The following is a 15627-nucleotide window of genomic DNA, read 5'->3' on the forward strand; positions in this document are numbered from 1 at the left end:
AGAAGAGATGTTTTTATATCTTTTATATTTAAGTCTTTATATTTCAGTCCAAGATCAAAGTAAAATTCAACGAGCTGCTCCATAGTTCACTTGACACACAACAAGCACATAATCAACAGCAAGCACAGTACTACAGAGCCCACAAAGTATTTGCGAGAGAACGCAAAATCAATAGTTTTTTTTTATTTTTCCCCCAGTTCCTTTAGGGGCTCCGTAGGATACCCCCAGTGGCGTTTCTGTTTTGTTTCTATTTCGTTTTTAATGTTTTATTTACTTTGTAAATATAATGCCATAATACATAAACTATAGCAAAGTTTATTAAAGTGATTAAGGTGTAATAGCATTTTTTCTCTGTAATTAAAATAGCCCCGTTCCCACAGCACCCGCCCCCTGAGTTACGATTGGCTGTAACTTAGCTTCAGCTCTTCTCTGATTAGACAGATGCCTTGTGACGCGCTCTCCTTTACTATAGCAACCGTGTTCAGGGGCAGACTCTGCTGCTCCGCGCTCTACAACTGTGCTGAGGAGCCAACCACTGTCTCTGCCTGCGCCGCGTCATGAAGGCAACGGGCCAATCAGAGAGCAGCTATAATGAAGTTTCAGCCAATCGTTTGTAAGGGGTGGGTGTTGTGGAGCGGAGTCTGTGTGTGAGGGAGGAGCGGAAGGAGAGCAGCGTGTTGGAGAGAAATCAGCAGCTGTGTTTACAGGAGGTAAAGATATTTTTCTCACTGTTTACACTCTGTGTAACTGTCTCTCTCTCAGTAACGGAGACAGACAGGTTCTCTCTCTGAAGAGGAAGATGGAGAACGGGGTAAATGTGGGAGCTGTGTGCACACCGAACTCAGGAGGATCGTGTTAGCTCTTAGCTCGGACTCTCTGAGGTAATAAGGTATAGATTTGTGTGGAGTAGACTGACTGCCTGTGCAAAAGAGTCATTGGGGGTGAGTGTGGAATGCCATTTGTGATTTACTGGCGAAAATGAACGAATTAATTTGTTTATAATTGAATGTCATTTAACAAACACTACCCAAAACACATGCTAACAAGGCTAGACATTTTCACTTGAGGGGGTATTTAGGCTTCATATTAATATCACTGGAGAGACTCTTAGTGCTTAATGGTTCTTATATCACAACAGAGAATTTTAATATTTTAATTTACATAAACCTGTAAAGAAGGTAATGTACACCAACTGCAGGCTAATGTCTTATTTACTTTTTTTTTCTTTTTTTTTGCTTTCCAGATTTGAAAAATATCACTTTGCAATTTTTCTTCTGCTCCTGATGTCCAAATGACTTATAATTTCCATCCACAAATATAACAACAGTCATCACCAAGAGGAATAAATGGCAATGTTGGAATTAGGAGAGATTAAATATGAGGATACAGAGTGTGGAATCTCCAGTTCTCCATCTTCAGCTACGACTCTCACTAAAACATCCGGCAGACTGAGATGTACCGACAAATTAAAAACCTATGACTGTTCATATTGTGGCAAAAGTTTTACTGGAACGCGTACTCTGAATAGACACCATCGCATTCACACTGGAGAGAGGCCGTATTCCTGTTCAGAGTGTGGGAAGAGGTTTACTCAACAGGGTAATCTTAAACAACATCAGCGTATTCACACTGGGGAGAGACCATATTCTTGTTCAGAGTGTGGGAAGTGTTTCAGAAGGATCTATACTCTCAGGCAACACCAGCGTATTCACACTGGATACAAACCATATGTTTGTTCTGAGTGTGGAAAGAGTTTTAATCAACTGAGTGATCTCCAAATTCACCAGCACCTTCACACTGGAGAAAACCCATATCACTGCCTTGAGTGTGGGAAAGGTTTTAGGAAGAGTGATAATCTCAAAAAACACCAGCGTGTTCACGCAAGAGTGGAACCATGTCAGTGCTCAGAGTGTGGGAAGACTTTTACTTTGCAGAAGAATCTCAAGAGGCACCAGCGCTTTCACAAAAAAGAGAAATTGTATTGTTGTTTGGAGTGTGGGCAAAGTTTCACTCAGCAAATTATTCTAAATATACATCAGTCCATTCACACAGGAAAGAAATCACATTCCAGTTCAGAGTATGAGAAGTTTAGAACTAAACCTACTCTCAAAATCCACCAGCGCATTCACACTGGTGAAAAACTATATTCATGTTCACTGTGCATGAAGAAGTTTAATCTGTGGCATGATCTCCGAATACACCTCGGCACTCACACAGGAGAAAAATCATATTGCTGTTCAGAATGTGGGAAGACTTTTAGTAGACTGAGCTATCTCAGACAACATCAGCTCATTCACACAGGAGAGAAACCACATCAGTGCTCTATGTGTGGGAAGGGTTTTATTTGGATAAGTACTCTCAAAAAACATCAGCTTATTCACACAAGACAGAAACCATATCAGTGCTCAGTGTGTGGGAAATGTTTTACTCTGCACCTTAGTCTCAAAAGACACCAGCTTATTCACACAGGAGAGAAACCCTATACATGTTCACAATGTGGGAAGAGTTTTACTCAACAGATCTCTCTCCAAAGACACGAGCGCACTCACACTGGAGAGAAACCGTATTCCTGTTCACAATGTGGGAAAAGTTTTACTCAACAGATCTCTCTCCAAAGACACCAGCGCATTCACACGGGAGAGAAACCATTTTCCTGTTCACAATGTGGGAAGAGTTTTACTCAGCAGAGTTCTCTCCAAATACACCAGCGAATTCACACTGGAGAGAAACCATATTCTTGTTTAGAGTGTGGAAAGCGTTTTACTGAAGTGGGTACTCTTCATGTACACAAGCGCATTCACACAGGAGAGAAACCTTATTCGTGTTCAGTGTGTGGGAAGAGTTTTAACAGGATTGATACCCTCAAAAAACACCAGTACATTCACACTGGTGAGAAACCATATTACTGTTCGGACTGTGGTATGAGTTTTACGAGACTGAGCTATGTCAAACAACACCAACGCATTCACACTGGAGAGGAACCACATCAGAGCTCAGAGGACACAAAGAGTTTTACTGCCTTGAGTCACCTCAAAGAACAACAGCATATTCACACTGAAGAGAAACCAAATCAATGCTTGGAGGACATGAAGAATTTTACTACATCGAGTCCCCTCCAAGAACAACAGAGTATTCACACTGGAGAGAAAAAGTATCACTGTTTAGAGTGTGGGAAAAGTTTTAGGAAGGGTGATAATCTCAAAAAACATCAGCGCGTTCACACAGGAGAGAAACCGTATTCATGCTCAGACTGTGGGAAATGTTTTAGTCTGCAAAATAATCTCAAAAGACACCAGCGCATTCACACTGGAGAGAAACCGTATTCCTGTTCAGAGTGTGGAAAGTGTTTTAATGATATGGGTACTCTCCAAAGACACCAGCGTATTCACACTGGTGAGAAACCTTATCCCTGTCCACAGTGTGGAAAGCATTTTAAAGAAAAGAGTCATCTTAAAACACACCAGCGTATTCATACTGGTGAAAAACCATATTCCTGTTCAGACTGTGGAAAGCGTTTTAACGAACTGCATCATCTCCAAACACACCAGCATATTCACACAGGAGAGAAACCACATTCATGTTCTGCATGTGGGAAGTGTTTTAATAGGATTGATACTCTCAAAAAACACAAACGCATTCACACAGGAGAGAAACCGTTTTCCTGTTCAGAGTGTGGAAAGAGGTTTAATCAACGGCATGATCTCCAAGCACACCTGCGCACTCACACTGGGGAGAGACCATATTACTGCTCAGAGTGTGGGATGAACTTCACAAGACTGAGTTATCTCCGACAACACCAGCACATTCACACTGGAGAGAAACCGTATCAGTGCTCAGAGTGTGGGAAGAGTTTTGTTTGGAGTAGTACTTTCAAAAAACATCAGTGTATTCGCACAGGACAGAAACCACATCAGTGCTTAAAGGACAGGAAAAGTGTAACTACGGTTAATCACCTCCAAGAACAACAAAACATGGCAGACAAAACACTTCACTGCTTCAAATGCGGTAAAAGTTTTAAGAAGACTGATCATCTAAAAAAACACCAGCTTATTCACACAGGAGAGAAACCGCATCAGTGTTCAGAGTGTGGAAAATGTTTCACTCTGCGGGTTCATCTCAAAAGACACCAGCACATTCACACTGGAGAAAAACCATATTCATGTTCAGAGTGTGGACAAAGTTTTAGTCAACAGAATTCTCTCCAAAGACACCAGCGCATTCACACTGGAGAAAAACCATACTCCTGTTCAGAGTGTGGAAAGAGATTTAGAAATCAACATACTCTTAAAATACATCAGCGCATTCACACTGGAGAGAAACCATATTCCTGTTTACAATGTGGGAAGTGTTTTAATGAACTGGGTCATCTCAAAGAACACCAGCGAATTCACACAGGAGAGAAACCATATTCATGTTCAGTGTGTGGGAAAAATTTTACTCTACTGAGTCACCTCAAACAACACCAGCGCACTCACACAGGAGAGAAACCGTATCAGTGCTCAGAGTGTGAAAAGAGTTTTGTTTGGATTAGTACTCTCAAAAAGCATCAGCGTATTCACACTGAAGAAAAAACACAGTAGTGCTGATAGGAGGGAATATGGAGTCAAAACGATAGTGAGTTTGTAAAAATACTAATGTACTGACATTTGCACTTGGGTTTGTGCAGTTGCATATATGTAAAATCTTATAACACTAATGAATTGAGATGTGCAAATATGAAACCAAAAGGAATTATAACAATTTAAATTCACAAATGTATTTAAAATAATTAATATTTAGATATCATTTTGAGTTTCCAGTTGTGATGTACAAATCTGCACATACAGCTACAGTTCTCCACACTGCCCACACATTAATCAGTCAGAAGCATGCCCACTGAGTCAATTGAAGCATTCATTCATTATCTGTAACCGCTTATCCAGTTCAGGGTCACGGTGGGTCCAGAGCCCACATGGAATCATTGGGCGCAAGGCGGGAATACACCCTGGAGGGGGCGCCAGTCCTTCTCAATTGAAGCAGCAGTTTAAATTTTATGGTTTCCATTTAAGTTCCCTCTGCATTTTCTCTGGATGCACAGGACAAGTCTTCCTTATTTTCCTCAAAAATACAATATCAGCTTTTAATTTCCTAGCTTTTTCAGAAGTTTCTGTTCCTGCCAAAATGTAACTGTAGAATGGGAACATTTTTTGTCTTTCTGTAAGTTCCTGTTAATGTTGTTAAGAAACATTGCACAAACACAAATATCAGTACATTTGTGAATATTGTTTTACAAGCACAATGTATTTTGTTCTTTTTTGATGCTATATAAGAATATCATTGGAGTCATATCCAAGTAAAACTCACACTGGAGAGGAAAAGTTTTACTAGACACTAGTCTCTAAAAACATCAGTACTTTAATCCAGAACAGAAGTGGTATCTCTGCAGAATGTGGGAGTACCTTCAAACATTTGTTTTCAAAAATGCAGTTAGAATGATTTTTGTGTTAATGAGAGATGTTCTTATGCTGATATGCAGATTGGCTGGGAAATTTTTAATGTGGAGTTCTGTCTTCTAGTGAGGATTTGTTTCAGTTACTAATAATCATTCATTTAGCCCTATTAATATAGTATGACACTAATTATGAACTACATTGTGTAATATTGAGGGATACACACCTCTGTGGTGTAAATGTGTAATTGTACCCAACATGAAGAACAATTTATTGTGTATTATGTCCATGTGAATTGATCTGATGATTAAGAATGACTCTGATGGACTTAGTATCTGCCATATACCCAGCCATCACGTCTTTACATATGACCATACCATCTGTAATAGAACCTCTCAGCTGTCCTACATATATAAAAGATTCCATGGTGGTGTGAAATTTGCTGCTGTTTCACAGGCCCTTGGGTTGTGGGTAAAGAAATAGCTCCAGGTCACTGTGAGGAGTTTGGTGTGTTCTCCCAGTGTCTGCACATGTTTCCTTATCATCCAAATACATGATAGGAGGTGAATTGGCTATTGAAAAGTGCTCATAGGAGTGAGTGTATGCGTGACTGGAAGCTATAGGCAGCCAATTTGAATGCATAAAGTGAGGGAGAGAAACTGCACATTTTTGTTCATTAGTCTTCAATAAATGCATTAATATACAATATTTCTGCAGCACATCAACCTGTGTATGTGGTTGCACATAAACTTAGCAAAAAAAAAAGTAAGGAAATGTGTGTTTGTAGATTATTTCTCTGTTGTAACAGTGCTTCTTGGCAGTAAATTTTATACCGTTGGAGCCTGTTAATTTCCCTTTAAATGGTGCCACATTTGTAAGGAACATGCATTTGTGGGATGAGCAGTAGAGCTGACTATGGGGGTTGCGCCCATAAAAAATTTGCCAAGTCCTCTCTGCCAAAGCCAAACAGCTTATTCTGTCATTGACTCGTTTGGTGTGTGGTGAACTGGATGATTGAAATTTGAAGAAATAAGAACATATCGGCAATTTAACAGTTTATTCATTTAACAAACAGGTGCCCCAGTAGTGTGTGAAAGAACCATACACAGCCACAACAGCCTCCACCTCCTCCTCATTCTTCAACTCCACACTCCGTCTGTTCTGCTGTGACCCTGGGGTGCTGCTAGTGTCTGCGACTAATATCCGGGAACTGATGAGAGGCTCCAGGATCCACCATCGCTGTAAAAAAATGGTCCATTGGAGTCAATGGAGTTGACGCAACTCACTCTCTCTATACAGCTCTGGTTTTCTTGTGCTGTGGATTGTTAGCTCCTCCCTCCGGCTGAGGGAGAGCTGCAGAGCTTTGTCTTTACAGCTTCACCTCAGAAATACAGAAAAAAACGTCTCCAGTATAAGCACAGAATATGGCTTTTAGTGTTCAAATACGGGACGGTTGGCTAGCCCTGATCCCCTCTAGTCAAAGATGAGCCCCATATTCATGAATCTTTAATGAACCCCCAGCCTCAGAGTCACATATTCTACGGAGCCCCCGAAGGGACATGTGGGGAAAAAAAAACCGAAAGGACAATGTGGGGGAATTTGTTTTTCCATAATACATTAAGAATTGGGAAATTTGGTTGGGGGGGGCAAAGGACATGTGGAGGAAACATTTTTTCATGATACAAAGATTGTTTTTAATTTTTTGGGGGGACATTAAATTTTTTTTCCTTATCTTAATAAAGGTATATATAAGAGCTATATCTGTATAACCCTTCCTTTGAAACAGTCTGTTGTGTTTTAAAACACATTTCAGATGGCGCTCTAATATAGTATAGCAATGTCTGTTAGCGAGTACAGAAATGTGTTTGTATTTCAAGCCAAGTTAAAATAATAATAATTATAAACTATAATTAAAAAATATAATAATAAACATTTCCCCACGTCCTTTCGTTTTCCCCCCCACTTGTTCCTTCGGGGGCTCCGTAGAAAATGAATAAATTAGCAGGTTCTTTTTATTTCTCCATTCAGTCCAAGAATAAAGCAAATAAAATGTACACGGACCCTGCTGCCACCACCAGGTCAAAACAAGACGCAGCAGATCACGCATGCGCACTATATCCAGTCGCTTGGTCGCCTGCTCAGTGTATTTTGCCCAGTGACGTATTTTTGACAGTGTTTACTCACTTTCCAGTTCATGTTCGTAATCTAGAAGTCGTACTCATTTTGCATTTCTTAATGTTCTTATGTGTGATTTCATTTGTGTTTGTGTGAAAACATACTTTTGTGTACAAATTAAATATTTATGTACAAATGTAGATGAGCCGTCATTTTACAGTCATTTTACTTCATACAGAGACGCCCCGAAATGAATGGGAGTGAATGGAGAGCTGCTCTCGAATGGTCCTCTCTCGTAGCTCCGCAAACCTGGCCCTGGGTTTATATGTGCTCCTGTCTCTTTAAAGACTTCACACACACACACACACACACAGAGACACGCCCCCTCGGTGAAGTAGAGAGGAGAAGACGAAAGTAGATTTACCCCTTCACAATTATAAAGAGAGAGAGAGAGAGTATGTATTTAACGGTGAGTTTCTTCATTGTTTCCGTCTTTATTTATACAAGAGGACCAGGAGTAACTTTAATACACACCACACACACTGAACCACACAGAACACACACATGTAAAAAGATCGAGACACACTTTAAAGATGTAAGAGCTGCAGTGAGGTAAATCAGTGAGGGACTGTGGTCAATGCAGTGTTACTGAGTGTGTTTGTGTTTAAAGGAGTAACGCCAGCAGCTCCAGAGTCAGAATTAGTTTAATAAATTAATATTTGTTTATTTGTCTATATTTATAATGTATTTGGTCTTAAAAGTGAGATCATTGTTGAAGTAAGGCTGTGATGTGAGGAGTGAGTGAGAGAGAGAGAACGGTGCAGTGTTGCAGCAGAAAAAGGACAGAGAGAAGATGCTGACTCTGGTGTAGTCGGAGTTGCCTGTTGTTAAATAGTTCTTGATGCACATGTCCCCAGATAACACAACGCAGAATTTGGCTACTTATTCGTTCCACATTAAATGGTGCACTAGTAACGACATTTTATTTCTTTTCTTTTATTGTATCATTTTAAATTGTTTTAATCATTTAATAATTTTACTCTTTTGATGTAATAGTTTTATTGGACTTTTATGATTTTATTCTGGCTTTTAATTTAACAGTTTTTTTCTGTAAAGCACTTTGAATTGCTTCTGTATGAAAGGTGCTCTATAAATAAACTTGCCTTGCCTTGCCTAGTTGCATTCTGTCGCCGCTAGATGGCAAAATACGAACACAACTTCCATACCGTGGAAAAAGTAAACGTTTAGCTTCCTTCCGCGGATATTATCTCTTTATTTTTAAAGTGTCTCAAAAATCTGAAAGGCTCACTAAAGACACAATATAACAGACTATTGATGTCCTGAAGATGAAGAAATTTTACTGTGGAATTATTTGTTCATGGTCCTATGAATATAGCAAGTGACATGATGAACATGTGGAAACATGAACTGTGGAGTAAATGTCCTATGGCATTTTTATTTTTTAATTGTCAGATTATCAAGAATCTGAAATTGATTTTACAGAAGGTGTAGTACAAATATAATATCCCAAAGTGTAGCGCTTAATTCATAAATGTGTGTTTGTTTAAAACCTGAATGTCAGTGTGTATATTCACAATGTCTGGTTATTTCCAATATTATTATTTTCTTATTATGATGCCATCTTATATCAATTAATCAGGCTGCCTGGCAACATTTTAACTGTAGGACCCTGTGTTCATGTCAATTGAGAAAACAGAAACCACAGCTGTGTATTAGACGCAGAACACTTCAGAATTTTTCACCTTTTTTTTCCACACCCCATGCATGATCCCGCCAATCATTCAAGGAGGTGCCTTTGCACTGCCATGGACCCAGATCTCTCCACCCATCCTCAAGAAGTTTGGACAGTGATAGATGAGGCTCAGAATGCAAAAATATACTTCTCTTTGAACAAACAGTTTAAAAAGTTGCTTTTGTGAGGGTGAGAGGATGACCTGAGCCACGGAGTGACAATTTTCCCACTAGAGATACACAAGGTTTAGCTTTTCACTTAAAACCCATCAACTTCCTTTTGGTTTAAAATCTTCATCAGGCACTTCATGCATGTGCACGGTTCGATGGAGGTCCTCTACCGACATGACATCGACCCAGTCTGTTAGGAGGTCAGTGGACTGCAGAAATTTAGACTGAACAGTGGACAGTAAATCTGCTGATAAAGCCAAGCTTTCCCAGCTTCCACTCATATATATAACAGCAAGCCACATGCCTGCTTCACCATGACATACACCACTGTATCCTCCACACAGCCCTCGATACCCACATAGACTCAGTATACATTAAATACTCAATTTACACATTAAATCCCCGAATCCCTGCTCAGGAGATTAATTGGGTGAAACTTGCAATTTTTTTTCTGTCTGCATGGAACATCCCAAAGACTCTGTTACTGCATCCGGAACTTTGGCCAGACACCCCTTACGCTGAGGTCTAATTGAAAACATGAAGCTCAAAAGTGGCTACTAAAAGCTAAATTCTATCCTTGCTACTGTCATCTTTGTTCTAGGCATGGCAACATAAGAATCAGTTTGTGTTAATGATAAAAATTGTTCACTGCTCTTGGTCTTGTCCAGATGCTCCATTCCCCTCTGGCTCCTCTGTCCCGCTCCCTTCATCTCGGTCTGCTGCCTCCATTGTCGTCAGGTTCAGTCTCCTATGAAGTGGTCATACAGTCCACAGAAGAAACAACCTGAGTTTCATCCTGCTGTTCCGTGTCCTCGCCCATGTCCATGACCATGGTGAAAACCCCTTCGTGGGTCTTTACCAGCTACTTGTTTCCACAGAGCCAGCTGAGCCTCTGCCGGTTTACACTCTTCTTTCTCCTTGCTGTTCAAAGTCTTTTCTGCGTGTAAAGCAAAGTTCTCCACATAAGCAATGTGTTTCCTCATGAGCATTCAAGTCTCCCATTCGAACTACCAACACTCTTTCTGTTGCAGTCATCTTTGGAAATGTAATCGAAGAAACTGTGTTGTCTCTCCGATCTTAACTGTCTCCCTGACGGCCCCTTCTGCATGCTTCAACTGTTGTTGTGGCTGTGTGGTCAGTGCCGGCTGCTGCAGCTGCGACAGTAGCACTGGCTGTGCTGTCAACTGCGCTACAATGGACAGAGGTGCAGGTGGTGGTGGAGATGGTGCAGGTGAAATCAGTTGAGGAAACACGTCCAGGTCCCAGTCAATCTTCGGATGATGACCATACTCAGGAGGCGCATTTGGAGGAAGCCGGTTCAGTGCCAGAGCAGGAGCCAGAGCACATGGAGAAGTTGAGCAAACATAAGACACACATCAGTTTTTGTTCTTTTATATTCATTGTTTTTTTTTTCTTCAAATTTTTATTCTGTGTCTGAATTCTTTTTCTGACTCACCCTTCCACATCTGTAGTGCTCGCCAGTCCGCTACAAATGTCCCACAAAAATCCCAAGTTGATAAAATTAACTAATTAATTAATTAAAGTTGAAAGAAAAACCCCTTTTCCCTTTTTTGTTATACAAATCCCAGGTTGATAAAACTATTTTTTTGTTTCTCCCTTAGAAACTATTTTCCGTGTCTCTCATAGAAACTGCTCGTTTCTCCCATAGAAACAAACCTGGCATCACCTGTATGTGTCACGCCCTCGTCTTGTCATGTCTGTTTTCCCCGCCATGTGCTCTCTCTGCACATGGCTCTATTTGTTATTGTCCTTGTCTCCGCCTTTGTTCTGCCTCCTTGTCCGTCGTCCTCGTTATTTGTTTCAGGTGTGTCTTGTCTGTGAGATGTATTTAAGTTCCCTTGTGTCCCTCCCGTTTGTCAGTCATTTTGCATTGTTTAGTTTCATGGTTCCCGAGTCTGTCTGTCTTTGATTCGTTTCTTGTCGTTTTCACTATTGTCACCGCTTCCTTCCCGCTGTCATTGTTGCAAGTCTGTCTGTTTCTGTTATTTCTCGTTTTGGTTTGTTTCCTTGTCTGTTTCCTCTGTTACTAGTTTTGTTTTGACCCAAGTCAGTCTGTCTCTATTTGTTAGTTCGCTTTATTAAAGTTTGTTGTGTTTTAGTGTGTGCGTCTGCCTCAGTCAGTCCGCCCCGCTAATCAGAATGACTGACCATTATAAGGATGCAGCAAACTTCTCAATCAGGCTCTCTCTAAAGGTGGAATTAAAGCTGAAGACCTGAACAAAGCTCGAATAGATCAGCTTGTAAAAGGTGCTCTTACGAGTGATATGGTGGCCCTCAAGTTTCGACTCACTCATAAGTTGCTAGATCCCATATCTTTTGCTCAACTACTAAGAGAAGTTAGGGAGGAAGAGGAATGGATCAGAGTAAGAGCAAAGGTTGCCACTACCATAATTTCTCCGCAATCTAAGACATCTGAGTCGGAAAGTCTAAAGCATGAGGTGAGAGAACTGTCCGCTCGGGTAGCAGCACTGTTGAATACAACTACAGAGAAGCCTGTACCTGATGTGTTGGTGGAAAGGGCTGAGGCTGTTCACCACAGAGTGTCTGATGATGCAAAATGAGATCAAAGCAAAGCTAGACCCAAGCCTGCAGGGGTCTTTTGTTATAGGTGTGGGGAGGATGGACACACCAGAAGAGAATGCAGGGGATCTGAAGATTTAAGGAAAGCTAATAGAAAACTGATTGACCTGCCTAAGAAGAAGGGAAACCCCAACGGAGCTCTATGAGGGAACGGCATGGAGTTCCAGTTGAGACTCGTTCCACCAAATGCTCATCCACCCCAGTTCGCACCACATATTTACCTAAGGATTGAGTTTATTCTAAGCTTGAGTTTTTAGCATTGAAATGTGCTGTAGTAGATAAATTATATGATTATCTCTATGGTGGTCCCTTTGAAGTAGTAACCAATAAAAACCTTTTGACCAATGTAATGACCTCAGCGAACCTCGACACTACTGGGCACAGGTGGTTGTCTGCTTTTTCTACGTACAATTTCAGCCTGAAATACAGACCCGGACGACCAAACATAGATGTTGATGCTTTGTCCAGATGCCCTCATGATAGTCTGTACTCTGAAGATGAATGGCAGGAGATCTCAGCTCCAGGAGTTCGAGCCATGTGCCAGGGACTGACCCTGAACATTGGGAACAGTTCTTCTAGTTGCCTGATAAATCACATGTGAGCCCATGTATCTGCTCTTCCTAAGGATTATTGCAAGAGTACCACAGTGGGAGCTCGCCTACCTGAGGTTCTGATGAGATTCAAAAGGCTCAGAAAAGTGACTCTTATATTGGAGAAATCTGGTCAGCTCTTAACGAAGGTAGAAAGGCAATGAATATGAAGACTAAGCATCCAGACATTCGTGTCCTGAAGAAAGAATGGGAGAAATTGTCTTTGAAGACAGGTCTATTGTACCGTACCATTAGGCTGGCTGACCAGAGAACCAGACGACAACTTGTGCTGCCCAGGCAGTTTCATAGCTGTGTCTTAAAGTCTCTGCACGATGACAGTGGCCATTTAGGATTTGACAAAACCTATGCACTACCTTGCATAAAACGTGAGGTAGAGTCATATCATCAGACTTGTGACAGGTGCATCAAGAGAAAGACTTTACCCCACACGGCTGCTCTGTTATCTCACTTGAGTAGTTCTGTGCTTATGGATCTTGTGTGTATTGATTTCTCACCATTGAACCAGATTCCCACAACATATGTAATGTGTTGGTGGTGACAGATCATTTCACACGCTACGCACAAGCTTTCCCTACAAAAGACCAAAAAGCTGTATCTGTAGCCTAAACTCTGTGTGAGAAATACTTCTTCCACTACGGTCTGCCTAACCGAATATATTCTAACCAGGGGAGGGGTTTCGAAAGCAGTTTGATTCATGAGATGTTGTCCATGTTGGGAATAAAGAAATCCCGAACATCACCGTATCACCCTCAAGGGGACCCGCAGCCAGAAAGATTTAATCACACATTAATGAATATTTTGGGGACTTTGAGTAGTGAGAAGAAGTCTAACTGGAGTCAACACATCACACATTTGGTACATGCATATAATTCTACTCCCAATGAGGGGACAGGTTTTTCTCCTTACCTTGTGTTCGGACACGAAGCTAAACTTCCCATCGATATATGTTTTGGTGTATCCGTTGATGGGGATTCCAACACTTCATACTTGAAGTATGTGTCCCATATGAAGAGGGATTTGGAAGGGGCTTATCAGCTGGCACAAGCTACTGCGGCAAAAATGAATCAGGGAAACAAGCACCGTTATGATCAAAACGTGAGGTACCATTGCTTGAGCCCTCATCCGAAGCTTGGGTCTTAAAGGAAAGCAGAAGCTTGCTGACCGGTGGAGTCCTAGTTCTTATGTGGTGGAAAGTAAACTTTCTGACTTACCAGTATACCGTCTGAAACCTTTAGATGGAAAGGGGCCTACAAAAATCATGCACCGCAATCATCTGTTGCCTTTAGGACAGGAAGTTAGGCTAAACGCTGATGTCGATCCTAGCCCTGTGTCCTCAAAACATGCCCTTAGGAGGAGTAAATCTAAAGAAAAGGGAGTTATGTCCATTCCAGCAACCAGTCCTGTTATAAGTGATGATACCTTACCAGCGGCACAATATTCATCAGACAGTGAGTCTGAGGATGGATGTTATGCTGAGGATATTATTGAGACATCTCGGAGAGCAGAAGAAAGTGCCGGAGACTCTACTAGTGAGCCTGTTTTGTTCTATCTGTTGAAATGGATGCTCCCCTTGTGTCTGATTCTCTATGTACTATACCTGAGCCAATAGTCTTTTCCTCAGAGAAAGTAGTGGAACCAAGTCAGGAGGAGAGGGACATTAGTCAAGCTGAGGTTAATGACACTGACATAACAGATAACAGGCCTACTGAACATTTAACTTATGATTTACTAGGTGAACCTAGTAGAAAGCTTGTGGTAACAACTAAAGCATGTAGTGTCAAAGTACCCCACTGGGAAGAGACATGTTTTCCTTTTGATTTCAACAGTCACCATGCCTGGCCTCACAAGCCTTATGTTTAAAATGTGTACATACCGCTATGGCATTGCTTCGTCCAATTGTTGTGACTTAGATGACAATTCATTAAGGTTTAAAAGATTTACTCCCTTGGAATTTGAGTTCAGCATGGGGTCCTGCTGTGTTCTTTGGTCCTGTGCTTTTTTTCCAACTGTTTCCTGTGAATTCCCGGGAGAATTGGCCAATCAAGTGAAGTAAAAGTCATTCACCTATCAGGTGTTGGTAGAGGAGAGGATCCAGAGAGAGAGAGCTGCTGCAGAGGCTGGAGAAGACATGTTTTATCTCTCTCTGAAAAAGAAACTGTTATCTCTGTGTTTTGGTGAAGTTTATCCTCCGTTTGTTTTTGGAAGTGAAAACCCATGGGAATTGGCCTTAAATTTACTGTCGAGGGTTTTAGTAACGGCTCTGGACGTTCAGCTCAACACTGGACACTTTGGGTGCGCTAGCTAACTTACTGCTAGTAGATGCTAGTTGTTCGTAGTCTCGAAGGCGGCACGGAGAAGGGACTGTTCCGGCTCCATATGTGAGTACGGTGGTTTTTCTGAAACTCCATTTTTTTTCGAGGAGTGGATTTTTTTTTCATGTGCACCAACGATATGGGCCCCAACGATAAACTGTAAACCAATCACTTTAAGAGAATACCGTGGTTGCTTGAGACTGCAGTACTCTGGATAGATACTTACCCCGAGAGTTCCACTCTTTGTGTTTGATATTATTTCTTTCAACTTTTCATGCTATATGTTAAGTAAATTCTCTTGTTTAGTTTAAACTGTGTGCTGTTCTGGTGGTAATTATTTTATAAAGTGCTTTAACAAAAACAATATTCAACGGGACAAAACAGGAGTTGTATTTTACATTACTACAAAATAATCTTTTAAAGCCTAAAAGAGTTTTACATCTTACCCGGCGATTTAGGAAAGGGTTACATAAAATAAAAGAGAGTTTAAATATGAATAAAATTGTGTAAAAAAGCCATACCCCCCCCCCCCTCACTGAACTCCTACCAGAGTCTGTACACACCACTGGTTCTGAATACATACAGTATCCCTTCCTGTGTTCTCTTAATCAGTCTACTGTCCTGTTCACTCTGTTT

General features: G+C 41.0%; 1 protein-coding gene across 3 annotated transcripts; it reads left to right on the top strand.

Annotated features, from left to right (window-relative positions):
- The first annotated feature begins 575 nt into the window (after positions 1–575).
- Positions 576–7627, top strand: LOC136701595 (zinc finger protein 585A-like). 3 transcript variants are annotated; one of them, XM_066676212.1, is made up of 3 exons: positions 576–710; positions 1244–4614; positions 6505–7627. In XM_066676212.1, exon 2 carries the CDS (start codon positions 1347–1349, stop codon positions 4578–4580), a length of 3234 nt encoding a protein of 1077 aa, XP_066532309.1. In that variant the 5' UTR covers positions 576–710; positions 1244–1346; the 3' UTR covers positions 4581–4614; positions 6505–7627. The 3 variants fall into 3 exon arrangements, with proteins under 3 accessions (XP_066532309.1, XP_066532307.1, XP_066532308.1); XM_066676210.1 differs by having other exon boundaries at positions 1244–7627; XM_066676211.1 differs by lacking the exon at positions 576–710 and adding an exon at positions 749–941 and having other exon boundaries at positions 1244–7627.
- The last annotated feature ends 8000 nt before the right edge of the window (positions 7628–15627 follow it).

Source organism: Hoplias malabaricus, chromosome 7 (genome assembly GCF_029633855.1).
Source record: "Hoplias malabaricus isolate fHopMal1 chromosome 7, fHopMal1.hap1, whole genome shotgun sequence".
Taxonomy (NCBI): domain Eukaryota; kingdom Metazoa; phylum Chordata; class Actinopteri; order Characiformes; family Erythrinidae; genus Hoplias; species Hoplias malabaricus.